The sequence below is a fragment of the Tamandua tetradactyla genome, chromosome 22 (assembly GCF_023851605.1).
Source record: "Tamandua tetradactyla isolate mTamTet1 chromosome 22, mTamTet1.pri, whole genome shotgun sequence".
Lineage (NCBI taxonomy): Eukaryota > Metazoa > Chordata > Mammalia > Pilosa > Myrmecophagidae > Tamandua > Tamandua tetradactyla.
This window is the reverse complement of record NC_135348.1, coordinates 28,115,391-28,139,031: the sequence shown is the minus strand read 5'-3', so window position 1 is coordinate 28,139,031 and position 23,641 is coordinate 28,115,391. Positions and strand designations below refer to the sequence as shown.

Genomic DNA, 23,641 nt, shown 5'->3' with positions numbered 1-23,641 from the left:
ACATGTCCCTAGCCACTGCACTTCTCTCTCCCTCCCTCTTCCACAAATCTAAGGAGAAGCTGCTCCTTCTCTGACACTACAATTCCTCTACTTCCACTTGCACTGCCCCCTCCCATTCCAATAGCCCGGCTGCCCTGCACCCCTTAAGCTGCCAGCACTACAGAGCACCAAATGGGCTGGCACTGCCTTGTTTCCTGGCCTAATGGATGCTTGTTTAAACACTGGAGCTGTTTGCATTGCTGCGGCTCACTGCATGTTAAACACGGTCCTCTGAAACCCTACGCCAATCCAATAAAGGTATCAGCAGTTCAGTGTGGGGAGGCAATTACTAGAAGGTCCCAAGTGTGCCTTCTAAGCTCTAGGAAGGAAAATTTGATCGAACAACTAAAAGGAAAATCTGATTCGGCTCAGCATCACGTGGAGGACACAAGGCTTAACTGCAGCCAGGTCTGTGGAGGGCAGAGGGAAATCAATCGACCAGCTAGGGAGAGCAACTGCACGTTGTTAAGAGGGCTTGAAGTCAGCCAGAGAGGAATACTGTCTCCTGCGTTTGTCGAGAGATCCCCACCTGTCCTCCTACTTCTCCCTTTTTCTTTCATCTTTTTGTTTTATTACAGGGGTATACTTATTTATTTTTTAATGACAAACTGCCATTCTTCCTAGCACCTTTCAACTCTCACTCACCTTAATTCCTTAAGTACTCATATAAAAATTTGGCTTTTCTTGTGCAAGATCATTACCATATCAAAGGCAATAGAGAGAGAGAACAAAAATGATAGAGGGATAATATATAGCCAGAGAGAAGAAGGAGGGTACTTTAGAAAGAATGGTAAGTCCCTAATTTCAAGCTGATGATAACAATTTATAAGGCAATGGGTTGGTTTTCTGCTCTAGCTAAGTCAGAAAAATCAGGGAAATTAGACATACAATTTAAATTTGTTTCTCACCCAGAAAGCAAAAGTTTTGGAAAAGTGGACTCTGTCATCTGTTTTTAAGTTCTGGACATTAAGAGATATGGAGGCTAGGTTATAGTTAGTTGATTTTCTTTTACTTTCCTCTCTTTTTCTTTTAAAAATCTGCTCCAAAATGGCCCTTTTTTCCTGAGGAAGAGTGAGAAAGCAGCAATGTATGTGTCTGGCAACACTGAGAAATGCTATACACAATGCTCGCTGGGGCGCCATCCATTTACCAGGAATTTTGCCAAATCCCTGTCTATTCTCAGAGCTTCCTGGCACAGGGGATACTGCCAAGATGGAGTCAGAGAGCTGTCGTCAGCATTAGCCAGCAGGAGCTCCCAGCTAACGTGTCTAAGGATGAAGCTGTCCCTCAAAGGTCTGGAGCCAGAGTGCGTGCGGGTGGGGGTGGCTCTGAAATCTCCTGTGATCCCCTCTACCCCGAGGCCACCAGACGACATGGACTCTGCCCATGATGGGGTTCCAGAAGGATAATTAATGCACTGAAACTTATTAAATCTATAAGCACATTTATGGGATCTACAACCACACACTGAGTCCCCAGCACAAGAAAGGGCCTGGGCTTGTACCCTTGTCGTGCCTTTTGTTACTCACTGCACTTATTTCACTGGTCTTAGGAAAAACCCCAGCTCCCACACCCCAGCCTTCAGATGGTGAGGGCATCCAGGCAAGGCAGCTCCAGCCAGCAAGCGGCACGACTCCTTCTGGAGGACGCTGACTCTTCCACCTGCCTTTGTCACTAACTGGGAAAGAAAGACAACACGTAATGGATGGCAGCCCTCAATACCCACAATCACTGGTGTTTGGTAAAGTATTGCTGATTTTATAGAAGCCACAAATAGTTCTTGTGTTCTCCTTGCTTTCCCAACTTAACATTCATGGAACAGCCCTTCCTCTCTTGGGCCTGGAAAGATGGGTGAGTGCACTTTGATAAAATCCCTCACGAAAATTAATATAAATGTCTTGAATGTCCTGCATCACAGGGGAATGAGGTGTTTCACATAAGTTAGTTGGCATGTGCCTGTGTGTCTGGGTATAACTGAGGCTACCCATGATAAGTGTCAAAACAATTTAAAAAATTTTTAAGCCTTTGTGATAAAATGCTCTCTGAAAATATCTGGACGCATCCCTGGTTTATTATACGTCTATCAATGTTTTTTGATAACTCTTATGGTCAAAAGTTATAGACCCTGTTATGGGTTATAGGTCTGCTGTTTCGTTTCTTTGAATGGAAAAGACAAACAAACAGCTAGTTATGGGATTACCAGCTACCTTCATTAGGAGGGCCGAGCACGTTCGAAATGATTTTAGACCAATACATTCATAAGACTCAGTGATAACCCTGTTTAGAGGTACCATGTAATAGGATGAATTACGTACCCTAAAAAATGCATATTCTTAATCTGCATCTGCATCCCTGGAGGTGTGAAACCACTGTAAATAGGACCTTTTGAAGATGATGGCTTAGTTATGGTATAGACCAAATGAATGAGTGTGGGTCTTAATCCATATTCCTGGAAACCTTATAAACAGAAGAAACCAGAAGCTGGTAGTTGGAGAAGGCATAAAGGGAAAGGCGAAGTCAGTGGAGACTGGAAGAGAAACAAAAAGGAAAGGACATCATCATGTAACATGTGATGGGAGCAGAGATACAAGCCAAGGGACCCCAAGGGTCGCAGGCAGCCAGCACCAGACACCACAGATTTCGGGAAGAAAGCAAACCTTGCTGAGATCTTGATTTTGGATTTCTAGACTCAAAACCATGAGCCAATAAAGACCTGTTGCTAAGTCAACACCAGTTTATGTTATTTGTGGTAGCAGCTCTGGCAAACTAAGACATACCACCTTACTGTATTTCTGGAGTCTAAAGACTGCAGGAACGTTAGATCTATCGCAACACAAGGCATGAACTCTCCCATCTCATTCAGCAGAAACAGCACATTTTAATTTCTTTTTCTCTTTCTGGTGTTTTAAATATCATCAAAAACTGATACTGATTCCAAACTTCTCCAACTTACTCTCTTTTCTTTCCCCAGACACAGAAACTCATGAAATCCCTGTGCTCCTAATAACGTCATTCTAATCCAGAGATAGTAGCTGAATTGTAATGAAATCACATTAAGAAATTCTATTCCAATGAGGGAGAAATATGGTAAAAAAAAAATATTTTTGTGTGAAAAAAAAATTGCAAGAAATATTTTGTTAATAGCAATTCTGAGAAGATCAAAGCAGAGGCAATCCCACATGTACATAAGGGTATTCCTCTTCTTTTGATTGCTTTTTTGTTTGTGTAGTAAGAGGCTATTTATTTATTTATTTGTTTGTATGGGCAGGCACTGGGAATCGAACCCAGGTCTCCAGCATGGCAGGTGAGAACTCTGCCTGCTGAAACACTGTGGCCTACCCAGGAAGAGGCTATTTTAACTAACAAAACATAAAGAGCTATTGCTATGAAATCCTTACTTTTCATAGCATCTGGTTAAATATTTTCTCTCATTTGTAACACATGGAATTTTATCTCCATGTGAATACCTTGAATTCTCTTAAACTGAACCAAGAAAGAAACCAAGAAAAATCTATCCTTCTTACCACCTTGAAAGAAAAATCACATTCTATTGTAAAATTGTTAAATGATTGTTAGGGATTAAATCATGCTACCAGCAAAAGACATATTCAAGTTCTAACTGCCCCCCAGTCCTGTGGGTAGGATCTTTAAAGATGTTATTATTAAGTAAAGGTGTGGGCTCATTTGTGAATAAGAGCTTTGCAGATCCTATTTAGATGAGGCAACAGCGAATCGGGGTGGAGCTTAATCCATATGGTTGGAGTCCTTAGAAGAAAAGGAACTCAGAGGCAGTCAGTGGAAGCCAGAAGTCAGCAGACACCAGAGGAGCAGACTCAAGGAGAGCGTTCTAGTTTGCTAGTTTCCTCTCCGGACCTCATGAATCTCCCCCAGGGGCATTCTCCTCATCACCAAAGATCACTGGCTGGTGGACTCCTCTGCATGGCTCTCATCATTGGGTCATTCTTCTCTGCTCACTCCGAGTCTCCAAAGGTCTGGTGGACTTTATGGTTCTCTAGGCCTTATGCCCTGCTCAGCCCTGCTGTGGCTTCTCATTGTTTTCAGAAGGGCATTCTCTCCAAAACTGTCTCCTCTTTTATAGGATCTCAGTAAACGAATCAAGACTCATGTAGAGAAGACTCACATCACCACCTAATTAAGTTTAATATCCACACTTGATTGAGTCACACCGCCACGGAGATAATCTAATCAAGTTCCCAACCCATGGTACTGAATAGGGATTAGAAGAAAGGATTGCTCCAACAAGACTGACTAGGATTAAAGCATGTCTTTTCTAGGGTACATAAAACCTTTAAAACCAGCACAGACAGACAGAGCATTGTGCGGTGGAGGATTGCCAGAATGCTACAGATTCTGGGGCAAAGCAAACCTGCCATTAACTTGATGTTGAATTTTAGCCTCCAGAACTGTGTGACAATAAATTCCTGTTGTTTAAGCCAATCACTGTGTGGTTTTTGTCCCAGTAGCCCTGGCAAACTAAGACAATGACTATTAAAATCACCGAAGTCAGGTACACTCAAGTGCACTGCCATCATTTGGCAGGATATACTGAATAAGAAGTCAAATGTCCCACTGCTTCACTCCAACCTCTACTTCTCTCAAAGATGTGTGGCTTCATACTTTGCTATCCTATTTGCATACAGATGCAAATCTCTCTTTCTTCCCCTCAAGAAGCTAGCATCTTATTCATCTACAATCTTCACAAAAGAGTCACTGTGACTGCAGTTCAGTATTCATTTAGATCATGACTTCCTGGGACCAACTATTGCTGGAATGATTTGTGAGGAAAAAAACCTGAGATTCCTAAACCTGAGTTATGGATGATGGAAAAATCCAACTTAACAACTGGAAGAATTCTGGTTTCAGAAACTTCCTTTAACCTTTTCGTTCTGTGTTTAGTGACACAGAGGCCCATATAATGAGACATGATTTCAGCTTCCCTTAGAAGAATTAGACCTTAAGAACAAAACGTGATTATGAGATTATAGCAGAAGCATAAATAAAATTTTGGACCCGTAAGCAAAACCCTGAAAGGATCTCTCTTTCATTAGCCACTCCCAGAAAGACCTCGATTTATACTCTTCAAAACGGGTGGGAAAAAGGAACCTTCATGGGTGCCTGCACTCAAGTGGCTGCTCCTCTTGGTGGGATGAATTGGCCAAGCAACAGGTGTTATTGAAAAACCAAGAGTATAAAAATAAATGTGAAAGCAGTATAAAACTGGGGACCAGCACTGTCACCTTCACCCTCACTATGGAGAAATTAGTAGCACAGTAGAATCCACAGATGGCATTCAATTTTAGATGCTCACAATTGCCTTTCCCTTGGAAAGCATACCTGTTTGGTTAACAACAAACTCACCATCTTACAAGAAAACAGGGGCCTAGATGGTAAGCTCTTATTGCAGACACATTTAGTCCAGAGTGGTAGTTATTATTTCTGCATTTTGCAGGGATGTTTTATATATGTATAACCTGGTGTTTAGAGATAAGAACAAAGCTGATCAGTTCTGGATTAAGGTAATTCAGAACACAGGGGTAAGGAAGACATTGTCTATATTTTAGAACCTCACGTACTCTTTGAGACCAAAGGAAGAAAGGTTTATTTTGTCCGGAAACTAAATTTTCTGTAGCACATAATCTAACTCAACCTGTCTGGATAACTCATTTAAACAATCAAAACACAGGGAGCCCAGAATAATAATGAAGGCCTTCAATTCTGTATAGCTTAATGAAATGCCTGGATACACCCCAGAATATATTAAGTGAACAATCAAAAAGTACAGGCAAAGTCCCTTGAGGGATGGGAGAATAAATATGGAACTATTTAACTTTACCATCAGGGAATCCCCTGATACTGTGTCAAATGTTAGGGGCACCCAAATCAATAGGCCAAGCCCTTGATCTTGAGGCTAGCGCTTGTGAAGCTTATGTAGGTAGCAAAGAAGCTCAGCCTACCTATAGGCATGCTAACAGTTACCGCTGGAGGACCTCTTTTGCTGCTCAAATGTGGCCTCTCACTCTCTTTCTCTCTAAGCCCAACTCTTCAAGTAAAACCATTGTCCTCCCCCCTATGTGGGACATGACATCCAGGGATGAAAGTCTCCCTCGCAGCGTGGGAGAGGACTCCCAGGGATGAGTCCAGCCCTGGCACCGTGGGATCAACAATTCCATCCTGACCAAAAGGGGGAAAAGAAGTATAATTAATAAATTATCAGTGGCAGAGAGAGTTCAAATAGAGTTGAGAAGCTAATCTGGAGTTAGACCCTGCTACCTATCATAACTTGCCAACCCCCAACAAAACCATTCCTGCCAATCCTAAAGAACACCTAGGGCAATATATAAGATTCTACAAAGGTCCATGCACTAGAGTAACTTTCCAGAAAACTACAACCTCCAGATGGGTCCCTGGACCAGATAAGTCCTGAAACCTAGAGGGCCCAGCCTCTCCAGAGTATCAGCTAGTTCCATCACATAACCCATATTACTAACAGGTCCTTCCAACATGAAAAGTTAGAGTGGGCATGGCCCAAATACCCCTAAAGAGTGGGTAAAATATCAGAGGCGATGGTGGAGTTATACAGAGAAGGGCAGGGTTTAACAAATGAGTATGAGTGCTGAATCATTATACTGATATTTCTTTTAGTCTCCAATATTTTAGAGCAGCTAAAAGTAAAACCCTAAAATTATGGAATTATAATCCATACTCTGAAATCTGTTCTACAACTAATTGTTGCGCTGTGCTTTGCAATGTATTCTTTTTTGTGTATATGTTATTTTTCACAAAAAAAGAAAAAAAAGTCAATTGTGATGATAAAAAATACATATATTCCTTCTAGCTTCCAATGTTCTGGAGCAGCAAGAAGGAAAAATCTGAGATGATGATATGGTAGCCCATGACAAACCGTGGATTCTGTCCTATAACTATTTATTGAAGAGTGCTTTGAAAATTATTGCTTTTTTCTTTCCTTGTGTTGTATATATGCTATATTATACAATAAAAAAGTTAAAATAAAAAAGAACAAGTTCACCAGGACTTTTATTATATTCTATTTTTCTGTCTGTTCAAAAAATTCCAAAATAAAAAGTTAAAGGTATGCCAACTGGTTTATTGGAATGAAGAATGCCTAGAGGGCAAAGGAAGTAAATATTTTCAACAGTCCAATCATCTTGGGGTTGGAAATCCTGAGTGTTCTTCCAAGTCACAATGTAGAAGAAATGAGAGGATGGAGAATGCACACATACAAGGAAGTCTGCCTCCTGTCTTGCTCAAAGAACCGTGGGGCACAGGGTGATGGACAGGTTAGGAAAAACAAAAAATGCTGCTGCCTGCTTCATGTTCTCAGGAGAGGATTCAGAAAGAGGCTTCGACAGCTTGAAAATCCAAATATCTAATAACAGAGAGCATAAGGTCTGCACTTTTTTTCTTGAGGGGAAAAGTTTTTCACAGGCTATTAGACCCACAGATCAGAAAACAAGTGGAGCGAGAGTAGTAAGCATGCAAAGGAGTTTTGAGAAGAAAGAATAAAAAGGTTATTTGACTGCTTGAATTATTTTGAACATAATTTGGATCCTCATTAGTTAAGGAAATGTCAATACTATCAATTACTAATAACATCCTTTTTTTAAAAAAACATTATTTTAAACTATTTTTTGACTTACAGAAAAGTTGCCAATATACTATACTATTCCCTCCTTTTATCTTTTCTTATCCTTTACCCACTTCACTTAACGATAAGCTCTTTTTATCCTTTACAATACTTCCCTTAATGTTAACACCTTACATAATCATAGTATAATTAGCATGAACAGGAAATCAACACTGATGTAATATTATTAATTAAACTGCAGACCTTATTAGGATGTCACCAATTTTTCCACTAATGTCCTTTGTCTGTTGCAGGATTCTGTATCCAGGATTCCCCGCCGCATTTAGCTGTTATTTGTCCTTAGTCTCTTCCAGTCTGTAACAATTTCTGTCTTTCTTTACCTCTCTTGCTCTCAACACTTTTGAAGAGAACTGATTATTTTGTAGAGTGTCCCTCAGTTTGGTTTGTCTGATATTTTTTCATGGTTGGAATGAAGTTACGCATTTTTAACAGGAATAGTACAAAAGAGATGTTGTGTCCTTACTGCATCATATCAAGGTGCTCATGATGGTCAGCTTGTCTTATTACTGGTGATGTTTCCCTCAATCACTTGGTTAGATTAGTGTGTTGGTTTCTTCACCATAAAATTATTATCTTTCCCTTTATAGCAAATAAGTACCTTGGAGGAGATATGCTGAGACTATGCAAACCCTACTTCTCCTCCAGCATTTGCCTACTACTTTTACCATCCATCTGTGGATCTTGTCTACAGCAATTATTACCATGGTGTTTGCTTAATGGTGATCCTCTTTCCATATTTATTAATTTATTAATTGGAATTCTGTTTGTGGAAAAGCTGCCCCTTCTCCCCTCTTTACTTCTTTTGATTAGTTATTTACCTCAGTGTAGACTCGTGGATATTTGTTGTATCCTATGGGTTAAAATGCAATACCATCATCCTTTATTTTTCTGTTCAAATTGTTCCTGCTTTGGCTACTGGGAACACCTTTAGGTTAACTCCTGGTTCTTTTGATAAGCCTTCATCTTGGAGCATTTTCTTGCACTATAAGATATCCCAGGCTCATTTTGATTTTTCCCTACCCTAGCTCTGGAATCAACTACTTCTCCAAGGGGGACTGGATCATTTTATTGGGGAAATAAATTAATTACTGTACGAGCACAGAGAAAGAAGAAATACATTCCTATTGAAGGAATAAGGAAAGACTTCATACAGAGTCTGTGCATCGTTAAGGATGGATAGGATTTGGATCTGCAAAGTAGGGGAAATACTTTTGGAAAGGGAACAGTTTGGGAAAAAAAAGCATGGAAGGTAGGAAGCACAAAGCAAGGCATGGAAAGGAAACCAAGAGAGCCGTGTGTAGGTGGAGAAGAGGCTAAATGAGGGAAGCATGGGTGGCTGGAGCTGGGTCATGGAGCTCCATGCACATCTGACTAAGACAGAATTTGGGCTCTGTTCCGTGGGTCATGGAGAACCCCTGAGAGTTTGTGAGCAGGGACCTGGTCTGACAGGAGTTGCATAATGGGACACAGATTTGCGGATGGGTAGGAGGGACAGGGAACATCTCTAGAGAAGAGAAATCAGTGTGGAATCTACTGAAATAGTTGAGGGGATACAGAGGTCTAACTTGGAGCAGGACAATAAGTACAGAGAAGACAGGATATATCTGAGGAGGAAAACGGACAATACTTGGTAATAGAAAAATATCAAAGGTAATGTCAGGATTTTACAGCAGTATATTAAAAACTACCAGAGTTAGACACTAGGAGATAAGCAGGATGGGGGGAAATTGACCAACAGCCTTCTAAGTGTTGAACTGAGATAGATCACTTTCCTTGTTTTGTAAGCGTTTTGTTAAAAGTGGACAGCAAAGGAGAGCAAAGCAAGCAAACTTTACATCGAGCAGTGTTGTTGCTTTTTAGAAGCAATGCTAAATCTCCAGTTGGGAGTAAACTGCAATAAAAAACAAAATGAAATTTCTAAATGATGAAATTAAATTTACCTGTGGTGCTGGTTAGCCACTGGCATTGATAATCAGCACATGTCAATATTTCCTTTGTAGTTAGATAGTTAGTACTCTCTAAACTAGAAATTTCTCACATTTTATCCACTATTACTTGGGCGCTATTAAAGCAGAGCCATATAACTGCAGTCACAAGGGAGTTTTAGAACACTGAAGTTAGAATGAAACAATTCACAGCTACTCTATTAATGTTGTATCACTATTCAGATGTGATAGTTTATCCCAGGGAACAGCTTAAACTCAAATATACTAGCACCTATATAGTCATGACAATACTTATTAGTTAGCACATAATGTACAGGCACAGGCTGTGTCTCCAGGGAGAATATTTGTCCTTCAGGCTTGAAAAGCATCTATGAATCAACTGTTGCTGTGCTGCAGTCTTTGTTTATTGTGTTTTTTAAAGGATGGAAGCAGAAGGCTAAAATTGTTCATTTGATTTGCAAGATGCTAGAGTTAACCATACCACAGAACAACAGGGAGGCCAGAAGTGGAGGAAAAAAGAACAAGAAACTTTTCTTCTATTGTGAGGAAGTTTCTGACTGTAGACTCATCAGGCTGTAAGGATGTCTTTGCCCAGCCTTGTCCAAGCCAAGTGACCATGTGGGGATCAGTTACTGCTCACTATTGCCTACTCTTCCTCCCCAACCTGTTGTAAGAGATGAGCAAATGTCAACCCTTGATTTAGAAAATGTGTCCCTCATTCTCTAAAGATTCCCATAGAATAAAGCTGTTAAAATGGTTCCTAAAGCAGACATTTTCCCTACAGAAATTTAGATAATTTTTGATCCCCCCGAAGAAGATGAAAAATTATTTAATTATGCTCTTTGGGATTATGAAAGTAACCACATGGGAAATGGAGGCCAACTATTTTTTTTCTTCAGGGGGATTAAAATAGTCATACTGACTATTACAACATGTATATAATTATATATAACTACAATATAATTATATATAATATTACAATATATATATAAATTTGTTTATATATATATTATATATATATATAAATATATATATATAATATTACAATATATATATAAATTACAATATATATATAAACTTGTTCTGGACTGGCCACCAGAACAAGTTTCTAGGGAGCGTTTGTGGGCACTAATTCATGCACGGATTTTGCAAACATGTTGAGGAAGACTGTGCACTGAACTCTTCACTAGCAAAAGATGGGCCAAAGGCACAAAGACGAATAGTCCCTGCTATTAAGGAACTCAGGTGCTTTGAAGATATTAAACAGCAATTCCTCCAGGAATTAAGCTCCCTCTTTACAAAGTTGCCATATTAAAAAACATATTTATGAAGTAAGGGAAGCAGGGTTGGCAGGACTGAAAAGTCAATGACAAGCACTCAAACAGTAGCAAGCACCAGTGAAAGGTGAAAAATTGTAACATGGTGAAGATACATCTTCATCATGGGCAGTTCCCATTCCTTCAGCACAATACACTTCTCTTAAAGAGCATTCTCGCTTTTCTCCACCTTTTAGGAAATCTCTTCTAAGTCCCTTTTTTTTATGTTAAAATGTGGAGTAATCTGATACTAGACTCTCATAACTATGTACTAATAAATTATACTTAAGTATATTGCTTATTTACTTCCCATGTTACCTGTCAACTACTTATATGGTTTTTTTTTTTTTTTTCACATGGGCAGGCACCAGGCATCAAACCTGGGTCTCTGGCATGGCAGGCGAGAACTCTGCCTGCTGAGCAACCATGGACCGCCCCAGGATTGTTTTTTTTAATTACTAATTTTGAAATTGAAGGCTCTGTCGCTGCTATAGGAATCTCAAATCTTGGCTCACGGACCCTGTATATTGGAAGTGGTGAGAAGGGCAGCTTAGTCACATTTTTCGGTTTTCCTAAAAGATAGGTAAGGTTATTAGGCCGAACAGTCAAAAAGAAGGTGGAGTTCATATCTTCTGCCTTTTCCTAGAGTGATCAAGGTTGTGGCTTTTGTATCCTGAGTTTTCGTGAAGGATCTTGCAGTGCAAAATGAAAATCCCTTGATCAAGAATGATTAAGAATTTCAGGATGATGATAGCAGCACATTAAACCAAGTTTGGGGGTCTTCTGAGAGTGGGGCCCGGGCACAGATGTGGCTCTCATGCCCAATGCTGGCCCTGCAGTCCAATGCCATGAGACCCTGCTGCTCAACAGAGAAGGTCTTCCTTTTGGGTTCTTTCACTCTTGCTGCTTTATTTTTCCTTTTGTAGACTTTACTTAGATGAGAGACACAGTAGCTAAGCCAATCTATGGTTCTTGTAATGAAAAATAACCAACACACTGAAATACTGCTTGAACTTGGCGGGGTTCTCTTGGCCATTTCTTCTTTTTTGTGAAAACCTAATTCTAGAACTGCAGAGACATGAAAATGTTGTCCAGTTCATGCTATGTTGTTTTAAGTAATGCTTAATTATGTTATGTTTTGAGATCCTTTCAAAATGTTTCAGAATGTGTCTCCGTGTCTTCTCTAATGTTTTTCTATTGTTCTGAAGTTCCTGAGGACGTTAGTGCAGGTCAATGGGACGCAGTCTCTTTAGGCATTGTACCATATTTTCCAGATAGGATCCGGAAGCCTTGATCTTCCTACTGTAAAAACCCCTTAACTTTGCTCAACTATCTTCCCATGTAGTCTTCTGCAATCCCTGCTTCTGTAATCACTTTCTGGAAAGTGAAAGTTACTTTAAAAAGTTAGACATAATTTCCCATTTTGCATAATACCTTGAATAATGTTCTTGACTGCTTTTCTTGGCTCAACTCTGTTCTAATTTCTCACATCAGGATACTAACTTAATCCTATGCTCAGCTTTTCCTTGCATTATTTATATATTAGTGCCTCACTTGTCTGGAAGTTTTTGTTACTTGAATATTTTTTGGCATCTCACTTTAATTCAGACTAACTAGAAATGGAGAAAGTCATCATGTGTGAAAACTAAATTATAAAATAATATAAAAGAAATTGTGTCACAATGATCTCAAGTTTATGCAGTACTTTGAGCCGAAGTTAACCAAGTGTTCTTTAGTTAACAGGGACTTGGGGTCAGTTAAATACCTTAATAAATAGACAATTAGCGTATTGATTGTTTACACATAAATTAATGCTTTAAAAATACCTGAGGGGAGTTGAAAAACAGTTTCTTAAGAGTTTTAAATACCATCCTGCAACTCATTAATTTCAACACTAACAGACACTATCTTCAAAGTCTTGGCTAGGCCAAGGAAACGTCAATCAAAAGTCAAAATCATCAGAAATTCCAAATAAGTATATCTGAACTAATGATCTTTAGTTCTAGAAAAATGTTACCAAAATTTCCTTTAAAGTCAATCAACGTACATTACAGATTATTGAAAAGACAACAAAATACTCATAGAACTAATCTAAATCTCAAGCTCTTTTATCAGCAGTATCCTTCTCCCATATCTTTGTCTTCAGGGAAATGACCACATTCTACAAGTTTCGTACATGAATCTCTGCCCTTCTGGTTCCAGCTAGCTGACCCAAAGATGAGCACCTTGTCCAAAACAAGCCAACACAGGTTGTAGGATATTAGTTGGCTTGAAAGAATGAGCTTGGTTCCTTAGAGTCTTCTCTCTGAAATTTCTTTGGGAACATGGAGAAACAGATGCAGTTAGCAGTGACAGCAGAAATGAAAGACAGTAACAGAGAGAGGCCAGCGGTGGGATGAACCATATGGAAAAGACAAGTTCTGTAGAATTTACTAGGAGGGAACAGATGTTGAGGAAGGAAAGGAAGAAGGAAAGGAGGAAGGAGGTGAGCTAGAGGGAGGGACGAAAGAGGGAAATAAAGTCAGGGTAGGATGTTGGGAGGGAGGGAAAGAGGATGAAAGAGAAACAGAGGGAGAAGGAAAGGAGGAGGGAGGAAGAGAGTAAGAGAAAGAGAAGAGATACATTAAGAGATACATACACAGACACACAGACGAGACGGATAAATCGTTGACCATATGGCTCCTGAGAGGGAGAGGGAGTCCCTAGAGATTCTGTTTTTTGCTTTTCCACTTATGCCCAGCCCACAGGCATCCCTCTCATGAACCTTCTTATCCTTTGAGGTAAACGGAATGTGTTGCTGTCCCTTACTCTATATCTTGCAGCCAAAAAAGACTAATTAGAACATCACAAACACCTTCCCAGTTAGAGCACAGGAAAGGGGTGTGTGTTTGAGGGGTGGGGTGGGGGAGCTGGTGACAGGAGGAGGAGATACTTAACACATGAAACATCTTACACACAAAACGCCTTTCCTCCTTACAGATGTGAACTTGCTGAAATGGTTTTGCATTTTCACTAGACAAAACCACAAGAGGGTTTTACTGGGGTTCTCCGTTTTTCTGGGTCCTCTCCAGAGGCCTGGGCCATGAGAAAGCTGGCAGTGGCTGCAGCCCTGCTCGGGCCGGATGCCAGGACTGTGGTGGAGTCTGTCATGTCTCCTTTGATGTTCACAGTCAGGACAGCTTCTGCCTGCTAAATATTTACCTAATCTAATTTAGCCAATCAAACTTCAGGTCTGATAAATGGTTCCAGTAACAGGCAGCTCTTAACCCAGAGTACCTTTCCACTTCCTCAGGTCAGCCTGGGGTTGCACTGGAAAGCAAGGCACTAGCACTGCAGGGAGGAAGAAACCTGGAGAAAGAGAGAGAGTGTGTGTATGTGTGTGAAAGAGTGAGTGTACATGTGTGTGAATATGTGTGTACGAGTGTGTATAGGTTTGTATGAGAAAATGAGTATGAATATGTGTGTATGAATGTGTATCAGAGTGTGTAAATATGTGTGTGTGTGTTGAGGAAGAGAGGGAGAAAATGGAAAACGGACATGGAAATTCTCTTCTTCCAACTGGAAAGACATGTTAATGCGTAAAAATTAATATGAATTGAGTCTTCCGCTTTCCATGCAAGAATGATGTCCTTTTCTGTTAATCAGGAATCAGATGCCTCTCACCTTCGCCACCATCATTCTTTCAGAAAAGGGGTGAGGACGTTAACTGGGGCTCCTCAGCTCTCCGATTTCTATGCGTACCCAAAGGTAAGCATGAGCCATGTGGCTCTCTCCATCCTTGGATTAAAAGCCTGAATAGCTAGGGGACCAAAGCTGTCCAAGGGGTTAGGGAATGAACCCAAATTCAACTCTTACTACATTCTCCTCTAAATGTCAGGGAAATCTGATGGGCTGCTGCTATTGTTTTTCTAAATCTCTGCCTGAACACCACTTCTTAACATACATGGAGTGCAAGGTTCTTTATATGCAGAGAGAATATAAATCCTAAGGCACATAGCAATTTTCTGCTTGTTTAATCTTGTGCCTGGTTGGTTTCAACAAAGCCGGGTTTCCTTAACATCACCTACTCCAATCTATAGAACAGGCACTTCCATGCCAGTGTAACCGTGTTTAGCAAAGGCTCTCTGCTTTGCCAGCTACTTAATGTCCTGGGCAATGTACTGCTGCCAACATCCACTCAATTAGAAGATATTAATCATCCATTTTACTGCTCTCCCCTACTGCCCATCACCCCCCCCTTCTTCAGCAAGCCTCGGAGCACAGCAGTCTCCTCATGGAACACAACCTTCCAGGCAGATGCAGTTACATGGCAACCATAGAGATAGCTTTTTTTTTTTTAGGTCCAATATTCTATTAATCCTTACAAGTTTATTAGTTCTGACTCATAACAATCCATCAGCCATAAGTACAAGAAATGATGCTTGGAAATTAATATCCACATTTCAGCAGAGGAGGTTTTACATATTAAATTATCTTTAAAGTTATAAATAAATAACATATGTGAAATAGGTTTAAGCATTAAACATGTATTCAGCCAACAATACTCGGTAAACTTAATATTCAGCAAGCTAGACCTATTTCGGCAATTTGATAATAGGTCGTCCAGTCACTGCTCTCCTTCTCCCTGGAAAATCATAAATCCATCACATCAAATATCAAGGCCATTTCTTTCTTAGAAAAAATGGTGTTTCCTTTATCTAACACTCGTGTCCAATGCTTCAGCTTTTTAGACCTAGGAAATGTTTGCTGGTTTAGAAGAGTAATTCATACATTTTCTGAGATGTCGCTTGTTCCCACCTCTTCCTCTTCATCTCTTCCCTGCCACCCCCAATCATGCCACCTGATTAGCTTTTTAAAAATGACCTCTTTAAAGGAAGTCCTGTTTAAATCATGGCCTCCAAAGAGTTTTTCAAGAACCAAAGGCATTAGGAATTCATTTTGCTCCTGAGAACCAAGAGCTGCATTCAGGAGCCAGGAGTTTATTCTGCTATTTTACGAAAGACTATGAACAAGAGAGGGTCTAGTTTCTTATCAGGTGTCAAACATCTGTACCACATTATCATCCAAAAAAAGTCAGAAAACACCTGTTCAGTTTTCTTTATCTTAAACCAAGAGAACAAGAGAGTCCTCGGTGCTGCTTGCCAAACTTGTATCTCTTACCAGCTAAATCTTCTAAAAGATATGCTCAAAACAAAAAGTTTTCTAGAGATAGTTCTCTTCCAGCACTGAATTAAATCAGCATAATTTCATCAAACTTTGCCCTTCATGGAAATGTAATTATTACACTCTTGTTTCCTATAATTAAATATTTTATTCCTAAGCTCATTCACAGATTTAATGTACAACAACAAAACACCATGGGATTCATGTCAGTGGCAATTTAAAATGAACTAAGCATTAATGACAAAACTCTGGTCTAGACCATAATATACCAAGGAGTATTTTTTATTACTTAACCTCAAAGGCAACAAAAGCAGAACTCAATTTTATGTTAGCCACTCTTCTAATCATCTTTTGTCCTTTCTAATGTGTCTCTTCTTCCTATGCTTCTCTGCACACAGACTTAATTTTTCTGCTTATGAATTTTGAAGAACCACTTCCATAAGTCACATCACTCCTTTTCTGCCTTCATGCAGTTTCCCCAGACTTCAAAATTCCACAAAACAGACAGATGCATAGGCTTCACCTCCATGTCCCTGCTGGATTCTGAGGCTAAATAGACAAATACTTATTCAGTGGTCATCTGTAAATCTCTGCTACCACACATACAGCACTCGCTCTGTTTTTCTCTCTGTCTCCCCATGCCAGTGTGTACCCACTTACATCCCTACTGAGGCTGGTCGCCAAGGGCTGTGTAGAGCCCCCCAAGGCTGCCAGATTTTTAAATATAGGCAATGTCATGTTCTGCAAACATTTTGATGTGCTTTTAGTCCTTGAGTAGATGCTCAATATTAGAGATAAGGAGAGAGGGAGCAGGGGTGCTAACTCAGTCCCAGGCATGAAGAGCACAGAGCATCTCACAGGTGAAGGAGACCCCAGTCCAGCTCCTTCAGTATACAGAAAAGGAAACTAAGATCCAGAGTCATGAAGCGATTTGCTCAAGGTTATAAAGCTGTTTGAGGCAAATTAAGGCCAGATCCTGGGTCAGTGATCAGTTAGTAAGGCTTCTCATAAGTATCCAAGCCAACTATAAATCAAAAATATAATGGCATTCTAATATATGCACCCATATTATATTAGCATATAACATGTTATAATAGTGCCTAGGCGATGAGATATGATATGCTTGTGGGAGTGATGGTGGTGGTGGTGGCTATGAAATGTGGTACAATATTTTAATAGCCTGCTGCATGCTGAAATAATGTCACAGTTTCATTTTGCCTCCAGAGTTATACAGGGGAAAGACAAAACTCTAAATTTTTTTTTTAACGAAAAGGATAATTCAAGTCATTTGAGGATATTTTTCTTTGATAAAAGTGTTTCAAAGAGATATATTGATATATTGCAATTATGAGACTAATTTTAATATATGGTCAATGACAGTCACAGTGCCTATCCAGAGGACAGACACCTCTGTATGCACACAAATCCAGTTAATATACTATGCAGTACACCTATTGTCTTTCCCAGATGCAACTTCCCTATTAACCTGTTTTTTCTTCTTCTTTTTTTTTTTTTTGCATGGGCAGGCACCAGGAATCGAACCTGGGTCTCCAGCCTGGCAGGCAAGAATTCTGCCTGCTGAGCCACTGTGGCCCTCCCTTCCCTAATAAACTTTTATAACCCTTGATATATATGTGAGCAAAGATGGGTCTGTAACCAGTAACCCTTCATCACTGCACACTATGATACATAATAGAAGACTGGTTTCGAATTTCAGTCTTCCATCTATGAATAGCTTTACTTCTCCCCGCTCCTGATGCGTTAATAAAGAAGATTCATGGCCTCATCACTGTTTCCTTGCATTCTCCACAACTTGTCTGATGCTACTTCTTCAATGACTGTCTCCTGCATGTGCACCTCCCTTTAGGGGACTTCCGCAGAGTTGGCTGAGGTCCCCATACCTCTTGTGCTGGTTTGAAACTTTTTTGTACTCCAGAAAAGCCATATTCATTTAACCCTAGATCCAATCTTGTGGGGGCATCCCTGTTCTGGTAGTCCTGATCCAGTATTGTAGGGTGGGACCTCTTAATTAGGTTGTTTCCATGGAAATGTGACACATCCAATTGTGGTGTGACCTTTTCATTACATGGAGATGAGACCCTGCCCATTCAAGGTAGGTCTTGATTCGTTTACTGGAGTCCTTTTAAAAGAAGAACATTTTGGAGAAGACTCACGATGCAGACATGTGGAGATGCTTGGAGACAGCAAAAGCTCAGAGAGGAGGCTACTGGAACCAGGAGCTGTAAGCAACAAAACCTGGGAGCAAAGGACCAGCAGATGTTGTCACATGCCTTCCCATGTGACAAATATTGTGCTTTCTTTGGAATCAAGGTACCTTTCTCTGGATGCCTTAGTTTGGACTTTTTAAAGTCCTTGGAACTGAAACTTGTAACTTAATAAATCCCCTCTGTAAAAGCCGATCCATTTCTGATATACTACATTCCAGCAGCTTTGGCAAACTCAAACACTTCTTATGTAGCTAACTATCGCAAAAGCTTTATAACCACTCTCACTTCTCCTCATTCTTGACAGAGGCAGCAGAATTATCATCATCCTAAAACTATACCTGGCATTATTAAGCTGCTTAAAAATCTCCCATGGTTCCCCCTAGCTAAGTTCCAAACTCCTCGGCACAGTGTTCCAGGCCCTCCAAAACATGTTCCTGTTTGGTTTACTGACCCCAACTGCATTTTGCTCATTCCTTTAGGCATCACTGGGTATCCCCACCATGTACCGTTATTCCTATGTAATTCAGTGCCTGGAATGCCCTTTTCTTCCATTCTGGTCCCCATTGCCACTGGTCAAATCTCTATCTTGCAAGGCCCACCTCCAAAGCCCATCCTCAACAAATCTTTCCCCAAACCTCTCAGTTACAAATGAATTTTCGCCTTCCGTACATACATAGAAATTTCTTAATATCTCTAATGATAACTTTCAACATGCTTTGCTTAAGTTTATGGTTCAGTGTTACATCTCTTTCTTCTCCATTCAGCTATAAATTCCTAGAGGGCAGAAATATCTCCCATATCTCTGAACAAGGCACCAATGAGTAGTGACTCTGCCTTGTAGGTTCTCAATAAATATTTGCTGAAATGATTTTAAATGCACTTTTTGTGGCAAATCATTTGTTAGTGCTCAAGTTTTCCAACCTGTCATAGCTCTTTTGCATTGTTACAAATAAGTTTTTTTGGGGGGAGGGGAGCATCCTGACAACCTTCCTTTCCTTGCCTCTCCACTGTCCCCACTGCTAAAACTGTGGTTGCTTCATTTAAAGTGCTAGAAACTGCCTTCACCTTTATTTGTTGAGCTTGTTTTCTCCACATTTTTCCTATCCTATTTATGTCATATCTGCTCGATAGCTAAAGATTTTCCCATGGCATTTAGAGCCAATCATTCTTGACTGTCCTCTCTACTCTCTTACTTACTGGCTATATGACATTAACAAGGTACTTAACCACTGTAAGCCTTGGTTTCCTCACCTGTAGAAAGGGATAATAATCCTTCCATTCTCTCAGGGTTACTGCAGCAGTAATAAAGGCATATCACCTGTCATAGAGAAAGCAGTTGACAAATAGCATGTGGTGTATTGTAGACAAGACCAAAGAAGCACAACTAGGAAAGGAAGCAAATTGTTTCCCAAAATGTGTGTCAGTTCCCTCATGAATGGTCCCACATACCAATCTTCAAAACCTGGTTCCTTCCTTGTTGACCCACTTCGTTTCTCCCCAGCACACTAAATTTCTGAGTTCCTTTACATGGATGACATTGAAACACACAGTGCATATCACTCTTCATTTTGTGAACACAGTACACTCAGACACTTATTTATTTATTTTTTTGCCATGAGCCAATACACAGAGATACAATGCCAGGGAGTTGCCGTTCATTAAGATTTACTTATATAACGTAAGAGTTGGCTAAATTCTCAGACTTTGTTATTAATGATACTGTCCTGTAATCTATGTTAAATATAGATCACGAGTGACGCTGATGAACGGTTTGGATGTCACATTTGTTTTAGTTCAATTTACAGTCATAAATTAAAATGTTCTCTACCTCTCCCACACAGATTTGGTTCTCCATCCCTCCCACGTAGATTTCACTACACTGACATATAGTGTAGTTTTTATAAAAACATGCTAGCCTTTTAATTTTGTTTTCTATTTCTCAATTTCGCTCTACATTATTGGCAACTATGTTGCCCCGATTACAGAATTTGGTTGTGGATTGCATTTATGCTGTCTCTGAAACTTCTTTTCAGGGTGGAAGATTTTCTAGCCTAAATTGCTATATGTGTTTAACTTCTCTGGTTTTCTACAATGCTATGCAGATTTTGTAAAATGGGTCTTGGGTTTATGAATATATCATTGTGAATAAGTTGTTTTCGGTGGTGGTCCTATTAGATTCGCTTTTTCTAGTGTGTGGGAGAGTCTGAGGGTAGAATGACAGTAACGAGCAGACATCAGTTCAGCACACACATGAGTACGTATGTCTGTGTCCATGCATGCAGGCATGTGCGGTAATCACAGATGTATATTGACGGGGCCTGATCACAAACCTCCCTAGAAGCAAGACATGCAGCAATGATCAGACTGTTGACCTGTGTGAGCACTGCTGACCTGTGCTCAAATATGCTCCTAAAATACGGTACGACTACCTACAACTAAATGAATTACACAATCTCTCCTTACTTCACAGGAGAAACCTTTGTCACCAAAGCCAAGAGCGAGAGCATCAAGGAGGACACACCTAGAGGATTTTCATTACATTCTTTGAATCGCCAAGCTGAGAGATTCAGGAGTCCGTGCCTACTTAGGAGTGGGCTGATGAGCACAGGGCTGAAGTCCTGCTGTTTCCCTTTGTCTGCCCTCTGCAAAGGTGCTGTGGCCTGAAACCAGTTTGTGATTGCTGAAGCTAAGTTCTCCGTGTGAACTTACCTAGGACTGCCCAGAAGAACCAGAGCAGATGTCTTGTCTAAGAGGCACCACTCTACCACCATGGCCCACTCATCAGAAAGATGACTTGAACCAGCATTCAAGAAAATATGATTTCATTATTTTATTTTCTCACCAAAGGATGCCTCTGTACGTATTCTTAATACAAATGACAAACAACTCAGGTTTATAGCTTTTCCATGTAAAGAAGGTATATAACATATGTGTAAAGTATATAGAAACACAGAGGAGTTACAGCAGCAAAGTTAATTTTGATTTAGTTATTTTATCCTCCAAAATTGAATAAAGCAGATATCTGTGAAGTCACAGGGAGACAAAACATTTTCAGCTTGACAGGTTAATTTGGGCAACACTCTGCCTCTGCTGCATTAAAACAACTATCACAACTCAAAACAACTGGCATGAAAATTTTGCCAAGGTAAAAACACTTATACAGATGTGTTTATATTTGGAATCTTTTTCTTCAGCAAAACATAAAATAAAACAAGATAAAAATGGATTTGATTTAACCATGTAAAATGGGGTGCTGACAAAAATTTTTAAAAATGCTTCCTTTAAATAAAAAAATTCTTCCAAAATGAAAAACTTATAGGGCTGTTTAGAAGAGTGCCTCCCCTTTCTCCAGTGATATATAACTTTAAAGAGCTGAAAACTTCTTTGGTTAAAGGAGAAAAGTTTATAGTCTTCACAGCATACGGATGTAAAAGAATATCCTGGAGTAGCCAGGCTTGAATGACAGGAAAAGAACAAAGAGGACCCACAACTGATGATGCTTGGAGACTAATCCAGAAAAGTCATAAATTGCCAGAGGTTGGAAAAACAAACTGTCCATGCATTGAAAATAGGGGAAAGAAGTAGAGAAGAAACAAAGTACTAGAGATGAAGAACAGGAAGCCATTGTATTTGACCTCTGGTGGAGAGCAGGGGCACGGGGGATGAGCTCATACATGTGGATATTTTAGGATTGAAGGATATAAGCTTATCGAAAATTCTTGGAATTCTAGAGAATGGCCTGCTCTGGATCCAGGAGGTTACGTAGAGTATCATTGTGGCTAAAACCCAAATAGAAAGAACCAGAATGAAGAGTTCGTTTCTTGATTTGGATGTATATCAAGGTGGCTTCAATATTTACACTGATCGTATGTGATTTACCTGTTTAGAACATGTACAATGGAGATCCTCTTGCTATAGCAGATTTTATATGTTCGCTACCTAAACACACAAGTTGATTAGCCACCAAAAATGTCTGGAATATAATATGGCATTGTAAGTGAGGTTGAAGGTCCAAAGACAAAATTTTTAAAAAGAAGAAACCCCCTTTCTCCCAGCCCTTGGAAAGGATCAAGGCAACTTTTAGGAAATTCTGATTTGAAGTCCACTCTGAGCAGTTTCAATCTTCTAGGCTTTCCTTTCTTGGTATTTACTTGGATTATTCATGAGAGATGAGCTTCCATGCTTTTTAAATTCTAGATTCTCAATTAAGACTGAACCATTCCAAAGCAAACAACTCTTCTTACTCCTGCAGATTATTTGATTTATTATTTTATTTGCTTCTGATGAATTCAGATGTTTAAATTCATAACTTTGTAAAAACTGACATAACTTTGTAAAAACCTCAGTAAAAAACATTAAAAAATATATTTTTCCTTAAACCCTTAAGTTTCGTGTCCGATATATGGGTTGCTCCTTTTTAATGGCCAAATGTTTACCAAACAAACCACAGATTGGACAGTATAATCCACGGCATTTTCATATGCTTTCAGAAATAATTTAAAGTCAAAGTTTTAATGGCATGAAGATATTTAAATGTTAACCAATCATCATGTTAATGTTAAACTATCGTCACAAACTTTGTTTCCCAAATTTTATACAGCCTGGTAGAGGATAGATATTTAATAAATGTTTGTTTGATGAGTGATTTTTCCCACAATTAACCAAGCTAAATAAAAAGTTTTATTTCAAAGTTGTTGAAATAGTTTTATTCCTTTAGAATATGATTTTACCAGCAAAGTTTCATCTAGCCAACTCTGTTGTATATCATGCCAACACACAAATACTGGATAGAGCATTTATTTAGTTAGTGGGTTTTTAATAAATCACTGTATGGAGCAAATAAACAAAAAAAGTAGAGGGTGTTACCTGGGATCTAATAGCAGTACTAAGGAGCCGGAGGATTGCCCCTTAATAAGTATATGCACTGCACGTCTCCTCAATCCTGATTAACTACATTCTATTTTAGCACCAGAAATCTTCTAATAAGAAAATGTTACATTTCCCAAATGGTACAATGGTCGAATCAGCAGAAAATACCAGTAAACCTTGCAAATACTATCTACCCCCCAAAATGTGATCTTGTAAATGGTTTCATCTTTCTTAGCTCCACCTTGATTTTTTTGGAATTAATCATTTGATATATATATATATTGAAAATTGATATGTGCAAGGTGCTATAAAACGTTACATTTAGAATCTAAGGATAATATATGCATCAAATTCATATTAAAAGTCTTTAATAGGTAAGGTGGAGTTTATTAA

The 23,641-nt window shown here is 39.5% G+C and overlaps 2 protein-coding genes across 8 annotated transcripts in view; one reads left to right on the top strand and one right to left on the bottom strand.

The window, feature by feature from the left end:
* Positions 1-23,641, bottom strand: part of MAML3 (mastermind like transcriptional coactivator 3) — a 408,040-nt gene that overhangs the window by 195,830 nt on the left and 188,569 nt on the right. The gene's annotated exons all lie outside the window — the stretch shown is intronic.
* On the top strand, positions 324-23,041 carry LOC143666298 (uncharacterized). Of its 5 annotated transcripts, XR_013167512.1 has the most exons (6): positions 324-447; positions 1,223-1,332; positions 1,592-1,890; positions 14,634-14,735; positions 17,678-18,482; positions 20,850-23,041. XR_013167512.1 is itself a non-coding variant. In XM_077139981.1 (5 exons), the coding sequence occupies exons 3-5, from the start codon at positions 1,741-1,743 to the stop codon at positions 21,041-21,043; spliced, it is 336 nt and encodes a 111-aa protein (XP_076996096.1). In that variant the 5' UTR covers positions 324-447; positions 1,223-1,332; positions 1,592-1,740; the 3' UTR covers positions 21,044-23,041. The 5 variants fall into 5 exon arrangements, 1 of the variants encoding a protein (XP_076996096.1); XM_077139981.1 differs by lacking the exon at positions 17,678-18,482 and having other exon boundaries at positions 1,592-1,780; XR_013167514.1 differs by lacking the exons at positions 14,634-14,735; positions 17,678-18,482; positions 20,850-23,041 and adding an exon at positions 6,896-7,009.